Source organism: Cyprinodon variegatus, unplaced genomic scaffold, assembly GCF_000732505.1.
Source record: "Cyprinodon variegatus isolate N-32 unplaced genomic scaffold, C_variegatus-1.0 Scaffold370, whole genome shotgun sequence".
Classification (NCBI taxonomy): Eukaryota; Metazoa; Chordata; class Actinopteri; order Cyprinodontiformes; family Cyprinodontidae; genus Cyprinodon; species Cyprinodon variegatus.
Genome location: NW_015150823.1, coordinates 295,418 through 310,760, shown reverse-complemented (window position 1 = coordinate 310,760; position 15,343 = coordinate 295,418). Strand labels below are relative to the sequence as shown.

The 15,343-nt window shown below is 41.7% G+C and overlaps 1 protein-coding gene across 1 annotated transcript in view; it reads left to right on the top strand.

The window, feature by feature from the left end:
• The first annotated feature begins 6 nt into the window (after positions 1–6).
• The window catches only part of LOC107092204 (acyl-coenzyme A thioesterase 4-like), a 17,683-nt gene continuing 2,346 nt past the window's right edge, over positions 7–15,343 (top strand). Inside the window, exons 1-8 of the mRNA XM_015386534.1 lie at positions 7–14; positions 102–201; positions 276–466; positions 1,921–2,090; positions 9,045–9,164; positions 9,397–9,479; positions 9,573–9,666; positions 10,604–10,684. Of these exons, the coding sequence (XP_015242020.1) occupies positions 149–201; positions 276–466; positions 1,921–2,090; positions 9,045–9,164; positions 9,397–9,479; positions 9,573–9,666; positions 10,604–10,684 (792 nt within the window). The 5' untranslated portion in view covers positions 7–14; positions 102–148. The remainder of the gene's footprint in view (positions 15–101; positions 202–275; positions 467–1,920; positions 2,091–9,044; positions 9,165–9,396; positions 9,480–9,572; positions 9,667–10,603; positions 10,685–15,343) is intronic.

Here is a 15,343-nt window from a genome sequence, read left to right as displayed (position 1 = left end):
CGGGGCTGTAAACGGTGTGTGGATCTGACTCATGATGAACAGAAACAGCCATGTGACAAGAGATGCTGCCAGTCTTTCACCTTCTGCCTTCCTGTTTTCAGTTTCAGAGGACTGCAGTGTGGGGGGAACTTATACAGGGGTGGAAGCTATGGGTTTGTTATGGAGCCTTAAACCAGTTCCAGGCAGCAAAGCAGGGCTCAGGTTGGTCTGCCATTCTACTGCTGCCTGTCCATCAGTATATCACTGCCAACAGCTGACTCTCCCTGTACCCACAGGATGAGGAAGAAGAATGTCCTGGCCCCCATGGTGGTCACCATCTCTGTTTACCAGGGTCACCTGAGTGAGGGCTTTGGGGATCAGGAGCCTCTGGCCGGTGTGGAAGTGGAGCGGTGGTACATGGCACCTGGTGTCCGACGGATTCCAGTCACAGAGGATGGACTCACTGCCACCCTCTTCCTACCTTCAGGTAAGACCAGAAACCAGTCCAGGTGGACTAGAACCAGTATTCTTACTTCTAGAACTTCCTTTCATTTTATGAATGGAGAAGTAACCATGTGCATTTGAAAACTCTCCATGCAGTGCTTCTAAAATGGTTGTGTGCTTGGGAAGGTTTTTAGTGTTGGTCAGTGATCAGAAAGCTGCAGCTCTCTCACGAAAGCCTTCACTGCTCTATGTATCTCATGAACAACAAGGCCCTTACCTTACACTGCAGTTTGACCTTTAGTTCCTTCATTAGTGCCGGTCTGAGGTCTGCCACCCAGTCTTCGTCTGAAAGCTCTGGGATGTTATGTCCTTTCTTCATACAGAAATTCAGACTCTGGTCTCTCATTTTGCATTTAGCCCAGCATGAGCCTCCTGACATGCAGTCATAGCTTATATCACCATGTTTAATATAATTTTTCTCCAAAAGTGCTTAAATTGTCTATGATTTAATGCCCTGCCTTGATGAAGTTAACTGTTTTAGTGACATCAACAACATAGTTCATTTTTAACACTGATTTACACTGTGGGCCCATACCTTCTCGCTCTGTTCAGTGGCTGCCTTAGCTCTGGTTGCATCCCTTCAGCTTTCAAGTATGCAGTTGTTAGGCCACTGTTAAAAAAACCTAATCTAGATCCTGCTGTTCTGCCTCCCAACTGCCATTTTTATCCAAGGTTTTAGAGAAACTAGTTTTTATTCAGTTGCAGCTTTTTTTAGACTGAAATTAAATTCTGGAGGATATTCTCTCAGGTTAGGTTTAGCTCTGCTTAAAGTTCAAAACGACATTCTGCTGTCTTTGGATACAAAGAAATCAGTGTTGCTTATGATGCTGAATCTAACTGCAGCTTCCACAATGTCCACTCCAACAGTGGACATTGTCCTGCAGTGGACCAGATGATCCAAGATGGGAAAGTGTTGCCTAGGTAACCGTCAAATTTTTACATTTTTGTTAGGTCTAACACCTAAAACACTGTTAAAAACACAAGGAAAGAAAGGCACAGAGTCAGCATTCTTTTTACTCCTAGACCGTGCAGGTACATCTCCACCCCACTCTGCCGGTCTTCAGCTTTCTCCTCGCTATTTATTAAAGTCAGAGGGGGGGTCCCTAGTTACACAAGCTAAGGTTGTGCTAAAGGAATAGGAAACAAGAAATACAATTCAATTTGCAGCCTCAGTGAACAGGTCAATTTGCATTTAAATGTCTTGCGGTCAAATGGTCCGAGTACCTCCTGGTTTCGTTAAGCTTGAGCAATACTTCCTGAGAGTTGACCTATACTGCTTGTGGAACACCTCTCTGGAACAGTAATATGTCACACATTATACATTATTAGAACAAACATTAAGTATCTTATACATAATAATTCTAATAATTTTTTAATCCAAATGTTTCTGACTGACGATTTATTCATGGAAGCATAAGAGCTGTGACGTGTTTTCAGGACCTGGACCTTTTCCTGGTCTCCTGGACCTGTGGGGTGGTGGGGGGCAGCTGGTGGAGTACCGGGCGGCGCTGCTGGCCTCTCATGGGATTGCCACCATGGCTCTGGATTACCTGACATGTAAATACACCATGGAAACAGGAACCTTTGTGAAGCAGGACTACTTTGAGGTAAATCTAAACAAATGATGTTGATTTTTCACCAAAAGCAACAGATACTGAGGATCATCTATAAACCTGTGATGTTTCTTCAGAGTTCATCACATAAAGAAGGAGGTTTAGAGATTCTGTGAATAACGGCTATGAATCAGCTACACGGCCTATTTGATGCATTTTAAAAATATTCTTTATCTTTGACTGGAGTCCAGCTTCATCTGCTGGCAGTTAGCCTGTTACTAAACATCACCGCTCTGTTTTATCTGCAGAACTGCAATAAACTCTAAAAGTTTTTCCCTTGAAACAATTATGTTAATTGTTCAACTGTTCTGTCTGTATGTAGTTTAGTTTCTACACTGGTTAATAGGTTTTAAACTGAGTCACGGTTTAATGAACCACAAGCAGGCCAAGTGCCAAAAGGCAGCATTTCAATTATGTCACACTGTCAAATAAAATCATGTGGTTTTAACTTTCAAAACATGCAACTAATCAGCAAAACCCTCAAAATGAAAAGAATTAGTGATGATGCTCCTGATATTAATCTAGAATGAAAAGATCAGTATTTCAGGTTTCCGTTCTTTCTATGACCTTGAATTATAAATTCACAAACTCTTGAAAATACATCCTGCCAGAAGCCAACGGATGCATTGGCCTGGATACAGAGATGTTTTGGACCAATGAAATGCAGTGATGTGTATGACATCAGCACATCAAGCAGAGGCGGAAGGCCAAAGCGAAACAAAAAAGCTGCGCCGGTTTTAGCTGGAATAGCCTCGGCGTCTTTTGGTGAAAAGACCAAAATGGCGCCATTTTTTCCTTTGTGGATGGAACGCGGCTTGTGCGTTCCTCCTGACTGGATTTAGGAAGAGTTTTATTTATCGCTTAACTCCACTGGCTGTGAAACACTTGTAGTTGCTGCTGCTGCTGTGATTGGCTTAAGCTCGGCGTGGGGGCATGTACCACCTTGTTGTCCAATCAGTGTGAGAAGTTGTAGTGAGTATCCCAATATCCCTTTTGTAGATTTATACTGATTATAATTCAGATTGAGCTATATTTGTCTGTCTGGTTACTGTTTTTATTCTGCACTACAATAACCTTTGTGGAAATATTGATACAAATTAACTGCAAAAAAATGTCAATTTGTGATTCCTAGATTTTTTTAATTCTGTCACAATTAGATCAGGTATTTGGTTCAGATTTCTATTCTTTGTTTTTAGAGAAATTTACAAAATATTTTTAAATATTTATTTTCCCGGCTGGCTTTAGATCTGAATACTACAATAAAAACTGTAAATCCAAAAATGTGGTTTTAAATAATAATCTCTCTAATACCTGCTCAAAGGCTTTGTTCTTTTAAATTTTATTTTAATGTGATAAATGAGCCACATGAGGCTGAATCTCATCCCATTTTAGCTTACACTAAAGTTTAAAGGTTTTCCATCAGGTCAGAGGGATCAGTATGCAGAGGGTTCAAAGGTACAGCTTCTTAACCATGAATTATTGACAGTGGCAAAAGCTGGAGAAAAGGTGAGATAATAGTGATGTTAATTATTAGTTAAAGTCTTTAAAAGTGTGTAATGAATAACAGCAAGTTTTCATTAAGATTCAGGTTTGCTCACAGAAAACAGACAAATGGTTTCAGTCGTCATCTCTGAAACGGTCCAACAGATCAGTGGGTGAAGATTCAGATACAGTGGAAGGTTACAACCATTAAAACAGAGTCATGTTAAAGGGAAACACCGTTTTTTTTTTTTTTGTTTTTTTTTTGACATTGGGCCCTTGGTTTTACGTTAGTACATCATGTTCTACTCACCCATATGAGTTTTGTGTCATTTGGAGCCGTTCTGAAGATATTCCATTAGGTTATATTCAAGTAACGTCTTCCTATGGGCAACGACTTGAAGGCACAAACTAAACTGTTAATAATTTATTCTTTATGGTACACCAGCATTCAGAACATGTAGGCCAATCACTGTCCCCCAGACATCCACCGTTATATTTTTTATATTTTCATCTTTCAAAAACAAAGCGGTGTGTGTATGACATCTTCCGCGCGCCGGCTACCGTTCATTCATCCTGTCCGCTGAGCTGCTGCAAGGGGACAGTGATTCGCCTACATTGACGAGGTACTGGTGCTTACCTCTCATTGAGAGTCAATGGGGGTGATCACTGCCAACACGATGCTACACAGATTCTTTAAGTTGTGACACCTCGCAACTTAAAGAATCTGTGTTAACATGGGCGGGGAGGAAAGTTGTTCTACTTCTGATGACACAAATCTGTATACACTGTACAAAATTTTGACTACCTGTGGTTAGTGCACATGTTCCTCCTCTAATGTACAAAATGTGAAAAACAATAAAAAAAATTGATCACAAAAAAAAAAAAAGTTATGACACCTCTGCTGCTGGAACACATGATTACGGTCTGACCACTGAATGACTGTCATGCACCATTTCCTTTGTGACTGGGAACATTCCTTTTGAAGGAAAATTACAGCTGGTCAAATAAAAATATTTAAAATTAACAAATTTGCCACTACCTGGGAACCCCCCAACAGAGTCTGACAAGTTTGGACGCTCTGACATTTAAAAGTTTGGAGTTATTTGCAGTGCCCGAACGCCACAACTGGTTTTCATCCCTAACCCTACCCTCACCCTACCACTAACCCTACCCTCACCCACCACCCCAGTATTTTACCAGCTTGTTGCTCTACCCCCCTTGGCTGCATGCTAGGGGGCCCGCCATCATGTTTTCTTTTGTTGACTTTGGATCGTAGGAGCCTTTCCCCTTTATCAAACTAGGTTCAATGAATGTAGGTTTGCTGAGGTTTTAAAATTCAATATTGGTAATACATTTGTAAAAATTAACCATTGTAAGCTGAATGAATTTGCGTTGCTTTAACTGCACCTATTATTGCTCATTATATCTGCTGCTATCGGACATTAATGAATGTATTGACATTTGGCCTCCCTTGGACACTCCCTATAAGCCATCTGGTGAACTCTTAGACCTCTTTTCCCCTGTTCCAAAATTATTAATTTAGTCTACCTTGTGTTTTATTTTCTAGTGGTGTGTAGTGTTTGCATAGGTGTTAGATTCCTTAATAATCCTGGATTGTTAGAAATGAAGACATCATTATTTTAACTTGTAGTAGTTTGTGTTTATTGTACAGCGATTGGTTTATCACTCAGGCCAGGTTCACCCTTCTTTTGGTGACATTTAAATAAACAGACAATCTTTCTTTATTTGGTAGTTAATAGCTCAGCTGACAGGCTAGCCTAAGTCACTGAATTGGTAGGAATAACTGGATTTTAACAGCTTGTCCAGGTTTTACCCTCGGATTTTGAATAATTTTTTAATTATCTAGAGCTCCAGTTCTAGTTGATCTTATATTCATAATCTACGGTTAAAATATCACAACAGGGGCTTTGCTTTATTGTATGTGCAAGTGTTTTTTTTTTTAACGTTTCATAATATGCCCAAGTCAAATGTAGGAAATAGTTTTAATGTGTGTATAGCACGGAGACAGAAATGAAAATAATCTGCTAAGATCTGTCCATCCTGCCTAGTCAGAGCCTCCCTATCAGTGTGACATGGAGAAAAATCTAATTGGAGACTAAAAAGTCATACATAGACCCTGTGTTCAGGTCTTTATAGTAAGGATGAAGCCCATCCTGCAGCCAAGTATCAGATCATGCACCTTAGGACTGCTCAGGTAAACTGTTGTCTGACTGACAGCAGCTCAGCTCAGGTCAAGCTGGATATACTGAGTATGAGCCATAAACTTGAGGAGGCCTCCTGAGGTTTTTGGGGATTTTTCAGCGGGTGTATATTGTATTACGTTGGACCGAGTGGATTATCTTTCTCTGTATGTGAATAAAATTGTGCCGTTTGCTTATTAAAGTGCATTGATTCTACGCTTGCTATGAATTGGTGCTTAATAGATAAATGTATTCCATTGGTTCCATCTGTCTGGGGATCCAATGGGATGCCCAAGAGCAGAACAATTCCAGGACGGACTCATGAACTGAACTAATAAAATAATAGATTTTCAAAAATTTATTAATTGGTAGAATTATAATGCAAAAAGTATCTACTTCAAAGTGATATTTGTACATCTTTAAACATAAACATGGCTCACTATTTTTATTTGGTTTCTTAGCCCAGTGATTTCCAACCACTGTGCCGTGAGAATTTGATCTAATATCACCTAATTTACCGTTGTCTGGTGTCTGTGCTGTAATTAAATTTGACAGATAATGTAATACTCTTCTATTTCAGTTGGTGGCAGCAGAGGGTGATAAACGCCTGTAAAGACAGTAGAGTGACAGTGATGGAGACGTTTTTGAGAGGGGAAAATGCAAATGCTGTTCTGGAAAAATTCTGACCCAGATGAAGGTTCTAGTATGAGTGGAAAAGATGGTGAGCGCGATGCAATAGAGCGGAAGCTATCTCTCATTTGGATTTACTTTGACCGGGGATGCGACAGCAGAGACTCCGCTCTGCTTGGTGTTTGGTGAGAAGCTATCCAACATTAATACTGCCAGCTATTAAAGCCATTATAAATGAGATGCTTGGTCCTGACGCAGCCACAGATATAGCTAATGTGTTGAATGATGAGTTATGGGAAGATGCGACGTTTGAGATGTCGTTTATTTGCGTCTTTGTGTGAAGAAATGGGAGCAGAATATAAAATCTTATTGCTCCACATGGTGGTCCGCTGGCTGTCTTGCAGCAAACTGCTGGCCTGTGTGTATGAGTTGCGATAGGAACTTGAAGTATTTTTGACAAACAAGGTCCGATTGCTCAAAGCTGGTTGCGAGTGATGAATGGGGATCAAAGGTGGCTGATATATTTCATTATCTGAAGGAGCTGAACCCACGGATACAAGGCCGAAATGAAAACCTGCTACAAGCACTGATAGATTGAACAGGATCTGTTTAAAGGTGCAACCTGGAGATGTTCCCGCACACAGAGAAACTCCACGATGGCTATTCTGCTGCAGTGTGTGAGGAGAAGTTGTCATAATATTTCTCTTCAGCTTTCCCAGAATGCCTTGCCTGGGTTAGGGACCCATACAGCTCAGTATCCGTTGCTGGAAGGATGCAACTTGAAAGGAGGAAGAGGAACTTATTGAACTGAAACTGGATCTAAAGCTAAACTTCGCTGATCTTCCTTTGGACAGTTTTCAGTTATTTGTTGCCAAGGAGTTCCCAATTCTGTCCACCAAACTATTTAGACATTGCTCCTGTTTTCCGCCACATATCTATGTGAGCTGAGCTTCTCAAGCTTGACTAAGATAAAAACTTAAAACAGAGAGAGACTGAGGAAGAGCTTCATGAGTCTTTCTACCATTCTTGTAAGGATGTCCCTTTGGTGTTGATCTAAACAGGCCCTGGTTTCACTCCTAGGTTCTTACTGTCCTTATAGAAGCTTTAGCCTGATGCTCGTCAGACTCCCTTGTATCAAAAACACTCAACAAATAAATCCACGAGTCCACTTCTTGATTTTAATGATTTACTTGAAAACTTAACGCAACATTACAGAAAACATAATGTATCCACTAAATTAAGTCTTTTAAAGTCCAACGGAGCCTGGGAAGGGCGAGGTCAAAAAACTATTGCGCTGCAATCTCCTTCTGATTCCCACTGAACACGCTCCCCTGGCATGAAGATCAATCACCCCCAATCAAGGGTTTTTAAATAAAGTCATATTTTACTCACACAATATCAATGAACTGTACATTAGGGATGGAACGGTTTATGAAAACCGTCCAAACCGTTTGGTTCGACTGTCTCGGTTCGGTTCGCGTGTCTTTCGTTCGGTTCATGCGCTGCTCCTTTTTCTCATAGGCGAAGCGTTTACACTCCAGAGCAGAAGGTGGCGCTACTGCGACCAAAGCCAACCACCAGTAGTAAACAAGAAGAAGAAGAAGCGAAGCAGCGTAGCCGGGTGTAGCAGAAAAAAATCAGTTGTTGTGGAGAATTGTGTGGGTATGGCGAGTGGGAGAGAACAGGAGTTGGAAGACGCGCCAGCAGCACTTTATAGGTCTGCTGTATGGGACCACTTTGCATTTAGTGTGACCTACAATGACGGCGGAAAGAAAGTTGTGGATAAAAGTGCAACAGTGTGCAAGCATTGTGCAACACGTTTTGTTTATGCTAACAGCAACATGACCAACATGTCATGCTAACCCCGAAATCCCTGCTACTCCGTCAGCGCTCCAGATCGCCTGCACAAAGCAAAGCATACATCCTCCACTGTGGCTCCCGTCCGCTCCGCTCTGAGTTCTTGGAGATGGTAGAGAGCATGTGCCAGATGATTAAATTCAAAGCAGCAAAACATGCGGAAATGATCCAGGGTTTCTGCGGATCATTAAAAATAATTACAATTCATTAATTTTTTGGGATTTTTTTAATTTCATAAATTTGTATGGGATTTCGGTGTAACAATCAACATATACCGAACCAAAAACCGTAAACCGAACCCTGGATTTTTTGAACCGTTCCACCCCTACTGTACATATATAAATGGCATTTTTAAATCCCTTTGAATCATGAAATCACAAACAATATTTATCTTACTTAGAATTTTGCATATTTTTAAATAAAAAAAAAAACTATATACTAACTAAAATAAACAGCATTTAGGCTCCTACACTGAGCATAAATACATTTAGAAACTATATTATTAACTATATCTATGATATGTTCTGTGTTAGTGTCGTTTTGATGTGCCTGAGTGTGAAAATGCAAAAAATATACTGCAGCTCCAGAAAGGTTGAAAGTCAATGGCTTGATTTGTGAGCCCAGTGGTGGATGGATGCCCTGTAAGGAACTGGATATGATTTTGAGAATCTCTTCTGGATGGATGAACAGAGCTGCCTGCTTCTTTAAGGTGGTCCAGTTTTAACAGCCCTGATAAAGCTGTAGTGTTTCTGACCTGTAACATGCTTTCCTCTTGCAGACGGCCTTTAAATTCCTCCAGAAGCACCCCAAGGTCCTGAGCAGCAGAATGGCCATGCTGGGCCTCTCCCTGGGCACCAGCATCACCCTGAGGATGGCTGTCTGTTCTGAAGTTACCAAGGTTTGATTTAGAACAGCTCCAGTTGGATCTCTTAGTGTCCACCTGAACCGATGCAAATCAATTTCACTTCCGGCTGATACTGGGATGGGACGTCTGGCTAGCAGGCAGAGGTTTTCAGAGCTTCTTAGCTCAGATACTGGGAGCACAGATCCACTCTGCATACATTCATGTTTCTGTCTGTTTTCATCTGATCAACATCCATCTCTAAAGACGTATTTGATGTGTTGAGCAGTTCAGGTGTGCAGTATGCATCAGTGGCAGTCACGTTCAGCCCATGGATGGATTTCTGAAGGAAACGTTGGATTACTTCTTCAGGTAAGGGATCATTTCTAAAATCTGTTTAAAAAGCATAGTTTGTTTGTTTGTTCAAATGTGTCTTAATTTCAATGGCCTGCCTTGCTGTTTAAGGAACTCTGGGAAAACTCGCTTTACTAAAGATGATGAAGTGATCTGGAGAGATCTGCTGCTGCCCATCCCCTCTGACCCCTCCCTCAAAGTGGATGTGAGTAACTAAAGCCAGAAGTCTGCTGGTGGCTTTCTGCTTGTTTCTTCAAGAGTTTAACTGCCGACGGATAAAAAGGCCAATGACAGCAAGGCTGTCATCTTTCACATCTTCCCGGCTGCACTGGATGTTTCTGTCCGCTGCGTTGATGTGGTCTGTGATCGCGTTGATATCCTTGGTCTTTATTTTGACCCCTGTGTCATCCACCGATCTGAACCAGTGACTGGGTTTTAGTGTAGAGCTCTGCTTTCCACTTCTTACATGTATAGCTTCACTATGGGAGACACAGGAGAGATGTAATATGTGGTGGTGAGGCTCAAGTTCAAGAGAGAACAGATGTAGTCAGATGGGTCGGGTTGGTCCTGTCTGGCAGAGGGTGTTCTTCAAGTAAACCCATCCTTACTGTGGAGACTGCTTCTTTGATGGGGTGTGACATCATAGGAGACCATGGTCTCTCTGTGTCCAGTGTCAGGTTCTTTATCCTGCTGGAGAAGTCCTGTGAGTTAGCAATGAAATGTGTGTTCCCCCCTAATGACCATTAACCCCCCCCAGGTGACCTCCAAGGCCAATCCAGTAGGAGGTATCAGAGTTACCCCATAATTCTTTGTTCCCCCTCCAGTATATTAATATCACTGCTCCCCACCACTAGTTAGACCTGAAGAAACCTCTTGGATGGAGGAGAAACGTCTCCTAGAAAACTCTCACCTCCAGGTGTCTAAACTGGACTTTTCAAGCTACCTCATGATATCTTAAAGAAAGTTGCATACCTGCACATAGCTTGATGACTTAAACTTAGACCTGTTGAACCTTGCTTGGTCTTTGTGAAACAGCTTAAACCAGGATTGAGCCTGTCTTTATTTATTATCCTGGAATTTCTGAATTCAGCTTTTGTAAATGAAAGTAAATGAAGTAAAAATGTTTTTGTTTTTTTACGCAGGTGGGAAAACTCCAGTGTCCACTGATGCTAATCGTTGGAGAAGACGATCAGAACTGGTGTACCTATGAGTCGGCAATGGATGTGAGTCTTCCTTGAAAACAATGAATTATTGATGAACTTTTTTCTGTGAAAGAACTGCCAGATTGTTCACAGTAATAGTTAACAAATACACAGCTGATAATGTCTCTTGACTTTTAGCACTGTTCTAAAACAGTGAAAACTTGATTAAAGTCTGTGTTTGAATCTTTAAGCTTTCCCATTCGTTCCAGAGAAGAGATTACACTGAACAAACACTTTAAATAACACCATATAATGTCTATGTATTAAATAACTATTAGAAATAACATTTATTGCAGAATGCTGATATAACTCAGACAAGAAAAACTGCTCAGGTTACAGATGGCAGCTTTTACCAAGCAGGCTAACTTCTTCACCAAGTCGGCCCAGAATATCAGTTCAAGAAGCTTTTTAAACATCTCCAGGGGCAGATATGCCACTTCATTACATCAGACGTGTTTGTAAATGAGGAGACATCAGTGGCTCCAGCCATATCAAGATGATAGAATATTCTAGAGCAAGGACAACCAGAATGTACAGAGATCTCACTGTTCAGAATAATCTCTGTCTGTCTGTGCTCCCATTTCATTCCCAATAATGAAGAATATGACTTTTTATCCTGACAGAAGAATAGTCCTAATTAGATAAACTAGGCAGCTAAAATTATGGTTTAGCAAGCACAGACATGATCAATAGAAAAGAATCCTAACACAAACTTGGAGTCTAAAGTAAATAATCAAAAGTTGAATTATTTCACTTCTGCCATATTCTGAAGTTTGCATTAACTTTTCTTTATAATAAGCAGCACATTTTGGCTGTGTTTTTCCAGTTTAGAGTTTGATGATCATGTTTAAGCGTATGACCAAGGCTAGCTATAGAAGCTAACTGTAGAGGAACAAATAATGACAACAGATATGTTGTCAAACTCATTATTTTGTTGCAAAAGATCTCTGCCATGATTGATTCCTGTTCCAGTCAATCAGCCCTCTGTTCCTCCCAGCAGCTATTCTGCTCAGGTTGCCTCTCCTGACGCTCCTTCCATAGATGCTCAATAGAATGGAGGTCAGGGCCCCTAGGGGCCCCTTCAGTCCAATGATTTCCTCTCAGCTGTTCTCGGCTGTTTCTGTGTTTTGGTTCCTGATCCTGTTTCAGACCCATGAGCTGCTGCTGAGACCAAGCTTTCTGACACTGCAGCACATTTCTCTCTACCATCCCTGATAATCTGGAGATTTCATTGGAGATTCAGAGATTCAGATGAAGCAAAGCAGCCCACAGCATAACACAGCCTCCTCCATGTTTCTGCTTTTCTGGATCTGCTTCATTTTTCCATCTGTGAACATAGAGCTGACAGTTATAGGCATGAAGCTCCATGTTTGTCTCCTTTGTCCAGAGGACGTTCTCCTAGAAGCTTTGTTTCAAGTTCTGCCAAAGGCGTGGAAGTGGCGTATTGGGGTTACTGGTGTCTTAGCTGTTGCACGGTGGAGTTTACCTTCCTGTTGCTGTCAGGTTTTTTGGAGGTTTCACGACCCAAATGCAGAGGCAGGGAGGCAAAGGCGAGTTCTTGTAGTTTTAATTGAGTTCTCACAGGTAACAGAGGCAGGAATCCAAAAATCCAATTAAAAAATGTAAAACACACCAGAACCATGGAGACATCAGGGGAAACAAGCAGAAAGAGCCAGGGAAAGACGAGTAACCAGCACTAAGGAACTGCACAGGGAGAGTATTTATGGCTGACTGAACAAAGGGAGGACTAACGAGCTGATTGGGAGCAGGTGTGAGCTGGGACAACTGGGAGGAAGCCAAGGGGAAAGGAACAAAACAAACACAATGGGTCTACAGAGGATAATTAAAGAACTCAGCACTGGTAGAAATAAATTACAGACACAGAACACAAATAAACTTAAAAATAAACCCGGGCAGAACCCTGACAGTTGCCAGCATGCGCCCTAAGAAGAATCCAGCCTTGGAGGAGTTTGAAGAGATAAGGACAGTGTTGGATTTCTTTTCTGGAAAAACATCGGACATTCGACTCCAGTGAAGGTCCATTCTGGACATGGTTGAAGAGGTGAGGGCTTTGCAGCGGCTGAATAAGAAAAAGGACAAAGTGGTCGCAGTTTTAGAAGACCGAGTGGCTGACTTGGAACAATATACCAGAATGAATGATGTGATCATCACCGGACTGCGTCTCAAGCCCCGCCCTTACGCCGGTGCAGTGTCAGGGCCCTGTCCGGCCGGTGAGCCGTCTCCCGACGGGATGAAGTTCACGGAGGAACAGGTGGAGGGACAGGCTCAGGAACAGGTGGAGGAACAGGTGGAGGAACAGGTGGAGAGACAGGCGGAGGGACAGGGGGCCTCGTTCCTCTTGCTGAAGGAGATAAAACTGGACTGTGACCCGGTGTCACCAGCGCCTTAGATCATAGAAAATCTGCAGTTGGTGTATTTATTGATCTCAAAAAAAGATTTTGACACAATAAATCATGAAACAATGATTAAAGAAGTTGGACCATTATGGCATTTGGGGAGTAGTACTACTATGGAAGAAAAGTTATCTAAGCAACAGGCAACATTTTGTGCAAATAGCTGACTGCCAGTCATCATGCTTGGACATTGCTTTTAGTGTCCCCTAGGGGTCAGTATGGGGGCCAAAATTATTTATCCTTTATGTTAATGATATCTGCAAAGTTTCTAAGATACATAAATTTGTTTTATTTGCAGACGATAGTAACATCTTTCGTACAGGTGATCATTTGGTTCAGCTTATGGCTAATATCAACCTTGAGTTATGTCGACTTAAGGTATGGTTTTATATGAACAAACTATCAGTAAATTTGGATAAAACCAATATTTGTTGTTTGGAAACTGCAAAAGTAAAACAAAGGTATGTATCCTGACAGATAATGTAATAGAAGAGAGAGTTAAGGAAATTCAGTTCTTAGGAGTAATGATAGACCATAAGATTAGCTGGAGACCTCATATAAAATATATATGAACTAAAATATCCTGAAGTATTACCATTCTAAGTAAAGCTAAAGATTTCATAATTTATGCTGCACTTCATATTCTGCACTTTGTTTTACTTCATTCCCCTTTTCAGACCCGGTTTAGACCAGGGTTAGACTGCGGTTAGACCAGGGTTAGATCAGGGTAAGATCAGGGTTAGGTCAGGGTTAGACCATGGTTGGACTATGGTTAGACCAGGGTTAGACTACGGTTAGACCAGGGTTAAACTATGGTTAGGTCAGGGTCAGACCAGGTTTAGATCAGGGTTAGAACAGGGTTAGATCAGGGTTAAACCAGGGTTAGAATAGGGTAAGATCAGGGTTAGGTCAGGGTTGGACCAGGGTTACATCAGGGTAATATCAGGGTTAGACCAGTGATAGATCAGAATCAGACCAGGCTAGACCAGGGTTTGACTATGGTTAGGTCAGGGTCAGACCAGGTTTAGATCAGGGTAAGATCAGGGTTAGATCAGGGTAAGATCAGGGTTAGGTCAGGGTCAGACAAGGGTTAGGTCAGGGTTGGACCACGGTTACACTATGGTTAAACCAGGGTTAGATCAGGGTTAGACTACAGTTAGATCAGGGTTAGACCAGGTTTATATCACCGTTAGACCAGGGTTAGATCAGGTTAAGACCACGGTTAGATCAGGGTTAGACTAGGTTTATATCAGGGTTAGACCAGGAAAGTCAAAGTCCTCACAAGGATAGTATTACATTGTGTGTTTATTTTTTCATTAGGGTACCAATACTAATGTGTGTGGCTACATATGTCTGAGTGCATGAGGTCAAACATGCCTACATGGATTCAGATGCTTACTTTTGAGGCCCTGAAGGTGATTTATCCTTCCGGAACAATTTTAAGGGTTATAATATTGGATGCTTTAAAATCCATCTTAATCCTAGGACCAACCCCTGGACAGGAGAAACCTGGATTACAAAGATCTACTTTTAGAAGCACATTTGAATGGATCTGTCCCATAAACTAGTAAACACGCTTATAAAAGCAGTCTTTGTTGTTCTGTAGTTAGAAGAAGGCAGCCGTTAGCAGCTAAACTGTGTTTGACCTTAAGTCCACAGTTCATGGTGTCCTTTAAAGCAAACATATTTGCTGCTGAGGCGAGGGAGCAATAAAGAGGGATACATTGGCTGTACTATCAGTTCAGCCTTCCACTGGTTCAGCTGGGTTTCATCTGGAAGACGCTGCTCCTGCTGGACTTTGCTTGGTGACCTGCTGGTGTAATCTCAACAAGGGAAATGTCTTCTAATGGTGCCTTTTATGTGTTTTTGTCAATGATTGCTGTGTTAAAGTGTAGCACTTGTTATGACAGAGAAATTCTGCTGCATTCTGTCTCTATTCTCCCACTCTGCAGAATCTGTTAGTTCAATCTCTAACGTTCTGCTCTCTCTGCTTTTTCTCATAGTAGTTTCATCTGGTCTGTTCCTGTTTGGCTGTGACTCCATCCTGGAGAGAAATATCAGCTGTGCTGCTGCCATCAAAACCTTTGTTTATAGATGTTCAAGCTTGGCCTATTTTTCAGTGCAGTCCTGTTTCTCTGACTGTGACTAACTGGATGTGCTCTCTTCATCCTCTGACATGGGAGCTGGCTTGGAGCTCATCTACCTGGCTGTGCGTTTCCTGGATGGGGCCGCCTGTAGAGCTGGTTTACAGTTGCCTTTTGTATCT